At 41.1% G+C, this 8,631-nt stretch overlaps 1 protein-coding gene across 1 annotated transcript; it reads right to left on the bottom strand.

Moving 5' to 3' along the window:
- Window positions 1-4,981: 4,981 nt before the first annotated feature.
- Window positions 4,982-7,296, bottom strand: msx2b (muscle segment homeobox 2b). Its single transcript, XM_010750477.3, has 2 exons — window positions 6,780-7,296; window positions 4,982-6,291 (listed from the first exon to the last, which is right to left on the bottom strand). The coding sequence occupies exons 1-2, from the start codon at window positions 7,168-7,170 to the stop codon at window positions 5,846-5,848; spliced, it is 837 nt and encodes a 278-aa protein (XP_010748779.1). The 5' UTR covers window positions 7,171-7,296; the 3' UTR covers window positions 4,982-5,845.
- Window positions 7,297-8,631: the final 1,335 nt, after the last annotated feature.

The raw sequence follows: 8,631 nt of genomic DNA, 5'->3' as shown, positions 1-8,631 counted from the left end.
TTTATTTTCAGATGCATTTTTGCAAACAGCTCCTTATATATTATATTTACTCCCTATGATTTATGTCTTGATGTCATATGTTTGCATGTTTACCGCTTTATACATGCATGAGTATTGTTGGAGGGAGACTGAGAACTCAGAATATAATTTCCAGTGACTGCTTCACTGTAACTGTTGTCCACAATCCACATATCAGGTGTCTTCTTCTGAATCCTTCTCCAGCTTGGTTCTCATTTGCTGTCAGGAAAGACAGTGCACTGCCTGCATCTGCAGTGTTGCGCTGTAATTGTTTTGTCATAGATTATGTCTGACATTCGTCTTGGTAAAAAACAATTATTTTTTTACTGACCCTTCTGACAAACCACATGTCTAAAATGCCAGGGAAACTACTGTGGTGCTTCCCGCATTAATTGAATTTGTCACACAGTGGTAAAGCTTCGAAACTGGAGTTGAATGATCTAAAAGAAAAAACAAATAAAGTGTCATCAAACCTCCTGTAGGACACGTTCTGTGCCCATTTTTTTTTACCATATTTACTAGTCATGTGCATTTCTTGTTCCTCTTTAGTTTTATGTGAGGACATTTGTTCAAAATCAGTCAAATGTAGAAATCAGCAGCAGTCTCTTGGCTTCCTCTGTGTTATGCCAAGCACATAAATTATTAGCTGAGAGACCTCGGTGGTTTCAGATCAGCCAACAACACATTTGCATTAACAGCTTATTCGTGACGTCAGACAGCTCAGTGGAAGTGATATAAATACCAGCTTTCAGCAGGTTTCATTTTACAATAGCCGAGAGATTAATTTGGGTGTGACGGTGAATGAGTCTTAAACCCATTGTTAAAGCTGTAGATCCTTCTTGTTTATGAGCGTGATTGGAGTGTCTGTTAATGTTCTCTGTGTAAACGCCGTTGAATAAGTGATTTCATCACACTTCTGAAGTGGCTGCTCATGCACAAAATGAGAGATGCTCTTCTTTATCAGACGGGCAGATGATCTAATCTCCAAGTTTGCGTGTGTGTTACCTATATTTGTGCAGAAATCAAGGCCATTTCTCATTATGAAATGAGCAGGGACTCCCACAGAGAACTACAACATGCCTGTGTCTTATTTAACGTGTAGACATATTAAGGTCAAACATGCAGTACATGGAGCTGTCTCTGGAGTCAAATTAAACTTAGGATTGAACACATTCTTCTCAGAACTGGGATGAGCACATTTGAACATGCTACCTTATTGAACCTTGAATTGACTCCATTGGCTTCTGTCTCCTCCTGACAAACATGCGTTGTTTTAAACCAGTTAAAACCAGCAGGTATGAACAAATCAATGACTCTTCTTGGGATGATGCATGTTGCAATAGAAGTGTCTATGGTTCATTGAATTTTCTGTTCATGTGGTAATCAATCTCAAATGGCAAACCACTTGAGTGATAGAACTACAGATGTATTTTAAAGACGCAAAGTATTGAGTCGGCCAGTGCAAAATTGTGTATTTAATATTCCAGAAGGTGGAAATGCAAAGCGAAAGCAAATAACTGCAAAATAGCCATCTTGTTTGTTTTGCACTGTTTGTGTGTGTTTTGGTGAGTTTCCAAAGATGTTTCCCAGAATGTGTGTGTGTGTGTGTGTGTGTGTGTGTGTGTGTGTGTGTGTCGTGTAAGCTTTAGAAGCTTTGGCTACCTTCCTTTTCCACTGGCCTGCTCTGGGCAATTTCCCTATCTGCTACAGTGTGGCTCTCAAGGGATATTTCCAAAGGCTACACGCACACAAAAACACACACACCACCGCTACCAACAACAACAACAGAATTCTTGCTCATTGTGTCCTAGTCTGAACATGGAAACTCACGGAGGGGGGGGGGCTCCTCTTTGTTTCTGGGAGGCTCTGCCCAGAGCTTCATTAGTATGTGTAAACAAGTTTAAAAGAGGACAAATCATCAGATGCAGAGAATGCTAATTGTGATTCTGTATTCTGAAAGAGAGAGAAATAATTACATTAGACTTGCAAGAGTATACTGAGAAATACACATTTGCATTCCTCAAACTTCCAGGGCTGTTTGGCCAGCTGTGGGTGTTCCAGGCTTTCATGTTTATGCTGGTACAAAAAAATCCATTTGTTGTGGCACAGCATGTTAAACATTGTTTTTGCTTCTTTATAATAAAAGACTAATTGCTGGCGGTGAGCTAAACTCAGGATTTCTGTAGCCGAGGATAAAAGGCCTCTCATTAGGTCAGTTGTTTTATGCATTTAGTCTGACTTGAATTATTTCCCGTAAAGAATGCCTACAATGGCAGATCTTTGTAACATATTCCAGTTGCCTTAATGGAGTAAAATATTTCTGTATCTAAGACAGGTGTGATCCCACAACAATCATTTAAAAGCATCTTTGTAATTAGTGTTAATTAGTTAATAAGAGTCTAAGTGTCATCTTTTTAGTGATCGTATCAGTTATATGTAACATTGTATCTTTTAATGAAGTTTTGTAACTAGGTTCAGGAACAAGGACCATGCCTCAAACTCATCCCATTTCTGTATCTCAAGTACTTAAACACATTTTATCTGTTCACTCCCTCTCTGACCCCCCCAAGACCCTCTTTTCTTTTTTTCAGGCGCAGAAACCTTGGGGCTCTATTTTGTAGATATATGGAGAGACAGTTCCCCCACCCAGAGTCTTAACTCCTTCCAGGTCCATCTTCCATCCGCCCATCTTCCCAATGGCGGGCACCCTCCAAACCCCTCCATCCACCAACAACCCCGTTTTCTCCTCTCATCCTCTACAACTTCCATTCCTCCACCCTCATCCCCTTATCCTCTCATCCCTTGACCCCTCATCCCTTTTTCCCTCCTACAGCACATCATCTCGGCGCGTCCTTCATCCATAACATGCAATAAACCTGTCTAAACTTGTCCTTGTTAGTGTAAGTTACTGTAAGTAACGTATCTTTTTGTGTGGGTGAGGAATCAGCACTTCCCTGACAGGTCAGCAAAGCTCAGAAAAAAGAAGGGGGCCCTTCAATGCAAATAAGGTATTTTAATATGCTCAAGTTGTGCCAAAAAGCAGGCACAAAGAGGCAGAAGCTTTGAAGGACAGATCTGCCACAGAACTGCAACTCATCTCTGTCTTGGCCCAGTTCCTCAGGCTTATGCTGACGTGTTTGAATATGTAAGGGAGGATATGACATCACGGTTACACCAGAGATAAACTGCTGTAAATACTTAAAACAATAGTGCGACACAACACTATTGATGTATACACATTACATAAACGTTCAAAGATAGCCTACTAATGAATGCAATGACTGGCCAGAACATGATATCACGGGTGAATATAACTAGCAACCAGGTGGAAATACACAATACATAGACCCCTATGAAGAACTTTTTAGAAATATATTACAAATGTCTTCATGGAACTTACCTGTGAGCCTTTTTGTGTTCTTTTTGCTGCCTGCATTCAAGCTTAAATTGAGCATATTAAAAATATTTTTTCATCAAATTTTCTCTTTCACAGTCGGATGAGCATGAGCTCTTTCATTAACCGAACAATTAGCGTTTTGTTTCCCAGCATCTAATATCAGCCTGAAAACCAATTTTCCTCGCATGGTGCTTCACAGAACAACATGGAGCACAGAGGTGGGAGAAGGGAGTTTTTTTTTTTTCCCCCATGATGCTATATTACAGACAGCCACTAGAGGATGTAGGAGACAAGCGCATGACTTGCAGACATAAGAGCTCAGTCACATGTTGTCTTTAACTAACATACAAAACCACAAACATTGCCCAATCACTGTCAGATGAACAGTGGCTAACAATGACAAAAACAGATCCCCAGTCCCAAGTGACAAGCGTCCAAACGAAAAGACAGAGAATTTATTGAATTCTCCACCACTGAAATATAACACCCCTCCAGCAAGTAGCACAAACTTGATGTTTCACAAGAGACTTTGAGCCACTCCTGCCAATCTGCACTTCATTAGGCTGATTGCTTCCCTGTGTAAGCTCCTTGCTTTGCCTGCCTGGCCTCTCTCTCCGCCTTGTTCTGATTAAAGGGAAACCTCATAAATACGCTGCAGCCTCTAAACGATTTCCTTGTTACATCAAAGTCACACGGAAGTTGTAAGCTGCTCTTATAATTGCAACAAAGCCCAGGCACCGAGCTGCCCAACACGCCACCAAACTCACCCTGAGGCTTTGTGGAAAAAAAAAAAAAGAAAAGAAAAAAAACTGGCGCTAAGCTGCAGAGGTCTGGTAAAATTCGGCTAATTCAGACTTGTGGTCACCAACATTAAATTTAATGAGGCAGGAAGAACATAATGCTGATGAGGAGCTGTTACAAATGTGTGAAAGCCTCCTAACGAGCATAAGTTGTTAGTGTGTAAGTAAGCTAATATTAAATATATGAACATTAACACCTCCAACCACAAGCAAACTGAAAGAGTCTGATGGATTATTTTCAGTTAAGTTGCTGGTGAGATTTAGAAATCTAAAGATTGGACAAAAGGTAAAAAATATAGACAATAGTTTCATGTTGTTTATCCCTACTTGCCAACCCACCCATCTATTATAGAGATAAATGCTGTTTTGTGTTCTCACGCTACTGTCGTGAAATAACTCAGTAATGGTCATAAATACAGAGATAATGATTGCCAGTGAGACAACACACTGTATTTCTGTACAAACAAAACATCATTATAAAAGTGTATCTACGCTTAGAAAAAAGAAAGTTTGACCAGTGTGGTAAATGACAGTTCAGTAATAACGGGAACTATCTGTAAAGTTAGATAATTTATGGTTACCATTTATGGTTTGTCAAACATTTCCTTGAACCTGACCGCTTTCTGGTGGGAAACACAGACATGGGATTAAACCACACAGACACACACATGCACAGAAAGCAGCTGTAAAAAAAAAAAAAAAAAAAACACAGCTGGTTTCGCTGCTAAATGACTTTTTTTTTTAAAGATCTCAAGTTGCTGAATGTTTACATATTGCTACTTTATTTTTATTTTACACGTAAAATTAAATGTCATTTTAAAGGAAAAAGTCTGAAAAGTATATATTTTTTTGTTCATTCGAATGATAAAAACATAAACTGCATAGCACGATGTAGGCCCTTTCAAAGGGACATTCAAGAAGAACAATATAAATACACTTTTGGTCAGAACTTTAGTACCATTGTCCTCACAACCTGTCATAAATACACGACATAAGGCATTTAAACATTTCCAGCACTGAGAATAAATATGTCTACGCTCTATAGATGCATGATAAGGCAATGAGGGAGTGCTATGAGAGATAAAAGATGAAAAGTTACAAGTGTTTTCATAGTGACGGATCGTTTAAAGGGGGGAGTTGGCTGTCTCGAAGAGCACACAAACCTGATCTTGTCTCGTTCGACAGAGCGTTCTGCTTCAGTGATATGTTTTATTTGGCCTGAGTTACTGAGACACTCATCATCCACACACGTCAACAAAGCATCTTGATTTTAAGGCCCAACACAAGGCACTGTATTGAATGAAGAGAAAGGCTTATGTGATTATTCATATGATTGTACCCAGTGCAAGTCCTCACCCAGCTCAATTATTGCCAAAGTAAACAAGTATAAACATCTGGACAGTAAACGCCCCTCGTCACATGTAAACCGGCAGTCCAAAGGGGCAAAAGGATATGTAAGTTGGGTTTTTTTATCCTTCCTGTGGGAATAAAATAGATTTTTAATTCGACTTGAAGTGCTCATAAAGTTCAAACACTCCTTGTGCAGTAGATATATTATAAACATTGATTTTAAAAATGTCCTCTGTGTCCATTTTTGGGAATCCTTGTCAAGTCAGTGATAGTTCCATTTTTATGATAAGTGGTACATGCTGTAGCCCAGAGGAGCAGCGTACAGTCCTAAAGGTGAAATGGGCAGTATGGGTCTGTGGTGGTGGTGATAGGCAGAGTACGTCTGTCCATACAGTGACATGGCACCCAGTGACAAAAAGCCGGGGTGTAAACCTCCAGTTGCGGCTGCCGCCACCGCCGCCGTCTTGGCATCAGCAGCCATCTTGAGTTTCTCTAGCTCTGCCTCCTGGAGCCTCTTGGCTTTTGCCCGGCGGTTCTGGAACCAGATCTTCACCTGGGTCTCTGTCAGGGTCAAAGAGGAGGAGAACTCGGCTCGCTCTGCGATGGACAGGTACTGCTTCTGCCTGAACTTCCTCTCCAGGGCCAGGAGCTGAGACGTGGTGAAGGGAGTGCGGGGCTTTCGGTTGGTCTTGTGTTTCCTCAATGGACAGGCAGGACTGACATGACCTGGGAGAAGACACAGAGAATGAGATTAATCCATTTGACTTCTATAGACCCTTCTTGTAGGATACTGACAATTGGCTTGGAGACTTTGAGAAGTTGGATGAGTTACATTTCATGTGCCAAAAACAGTGCCGAACAAATACTGAATATCAGTGAATAAGAGTGTCTGATTGGTTCACTCTCTATCTACATGCATTTGCTCCATCAGGAGACATCCCTGCAGCACAGCTTGTAGAGTCATGTACCAGTAAACTGCAAATCTTGCCCAGAAAAAAATCCAAACTACCAAAACCTGACCTCACCTTTAGATTAGATTAGATAATACTTTATTTATCCCACAACGGGATGCTGTTAACAGCAGCGAAAATAGAATTAAGGAGGGAAACACAAGTGTACATATTTACAAAAAATACTAATGTAGAATGTGCATATTTACCTTACAGGTAACTTTGACATTGCAGGTGTTGTTGTTTTTTTTTATGTAAACTTACGATTCTGCGTGGAGAAGCTGCTGGTGACCCAGGGTGCGCAGTCCTCTGACTCTGACGCCTCGGATTTCACCGGCGATGAAGGCGCAGCCGCTAAACTCTTTCGGCTCCCTCCGGGAAGACTGCACGTATCCCGACACAGATACAGAGAGTTTAAACCTATAGGGGACACTGCCTCCGGTTTACAGCAGGTGGACTCTCCGGCACGGCTGTCCGTCTTCCTCCCGGACATGAGCGCCTCCACGCTGAATGGATGATGCCGACGCACCACCACCACCGGAGCCGTCTTCTCCTCCGCCGTCCCTTCTGTCAAATCCGCACGATTACTGTCCTCTTCGGACGAACTGCATCCCAAATCGTTAAAAGTCTCCTGAGAAGCCATCTTTCCTCTCATCCAAGAGAAGAAGAAAAAAAAAACGAGTGAACTCCGGTCAGAGGGCAGCCAGGTGAGACCCGCTCCGGCGAGCGCAATGTTATGGAGCTGTCAAGTAGGATGTGGGAGTATGTACACGCATCACGTTGACACGGCTCAACTTTGACCAATCACTGCCGCCCAAAATGTTTATGAGGGAGCAGATGCTGCCTTCAGAGACAGTCGGAAACGGAAGGTGTTTTTTTTTTTTGTTTTTTTGTTTTTTTTTGAGGACCCACAAAATGTGTGCTAACTGAAAAAGTTAAAATATATATTAAAATATGAATGATTTGTTAGAGTCTGTACCAAACATTCATACATCTGAAGAACAAGATGATGAAGTTGCAGCACTTCATTAGAATGCTGTTTAGTCACCCATTTTAACTTAATAAAAAAAAAATGCACATGTCCATATATATTGAGATTTCAGTAATATTTACATTCATCGTGCAGAACGCGCAGCATGGTGGTAGCAAAGTTTTTGGTTTGAATCCCTCAGCTGGCTGACCTTTCTGTCTGGAGTTGCGTGGGTTCTTCCTCCCACAGTGTGGTTAATTTGGTGACTCCAAATTGCACATAGTTGTAAACGTGAGCATGAATGGTTGTTTGTCAGTCGTGTGATGAGCTGGAAACTTTTCCAAGGTGTACCCCACCGCTCACCCAATGCCAGGTAGGATCGTGTAGCACTATTGACAGGTGACCAAACCACTTCAATATGTTTGTTTTTTGGTTTTTTTTTTACATGGAGCACTTGAAAGCATCAAAAGTCCCCAGGACTCCCCATGCAGGTAAAAAATTACCAGATTAAAAAGTCAAACTTTCCACTTTACAGGTCTGTAGCTTCATTTAGATCAACATTTCTTTGAAAACCTGATGACACGGGATGTCCTCATGTTTCCTCTTTGGTTTAATTAGTGGATCAAAAAGTAATAGCTGTGCCACACAACATTATCACATGTTAAGCTTCGGTAATGGATTAGCCTAACTCTAACCTCATGAGACTGCATGTGTAAACACGGGCCTCATGCGGATAATTATGGAGAATTACATTCGGGATGAAACACTAATCCTTTTTCTTCTTTATCTCTCTGATTTGTTTGCTGTTCCCTTTTATTTGGGACTTTCCATTGTAACAATGCCGTTGTGTGCTATGTCAGTACCTTTAAAGAAGGAAGTCATGCTCAAATTACAGAGTAAATTACTTCACTAAATTACAGATTTAGTTTTTAAAACCCTTGGTCCGATCCAGCTGGTGTCTGAGGCAGGGCTGGACACAAACGAGATGACACATCCTCATGTCTGCAACTCGTTCATCTTCTTGTCCTATGATTCAATCCCATTCTCTGCTCACATTACACATAAAGTAACTCATTGTGATTTGTTTTTTCCATGGACAATTTCATGTTATGTCAGATGAAAGTGTCCTGACTCTTGATGAAGAAC

This window comes from Larimichthys crocea, chromosome XXII (assembly GCF_000972845.2).
Source record: "Larimichthys crocea isolate SSNF chromosome XXII, L_crocea_2.0, whole genome shotgun sequence".
Classification (NCBI taxonomy): Eukaryota; Metazoa; Chordata; class Actinopteri; family Sciaenidae; genus Larimichthys; species Larimichthys crocea.
This window is presented reverse-complemented; position numbering and strand designations above follow the sequence as displayed.

Bases quoted from the DNA above. Each gene is read 5' to 3' on its own strand.
- msx2b (XM_010750477.3), bottom strand. From the start codon at position 7,170: ATGAGAGGAAAGATGGCTTCTCAGGAGACTTTTAACGATTTGGGATGC. The intron at 6,292-6,779 runs GTAAGTTTACAT...GTCTTCTCCCAG, and splicing joins CAGCTTCTCCACGCAGAATC to GTCATGTCAGTCCTGCCTGT.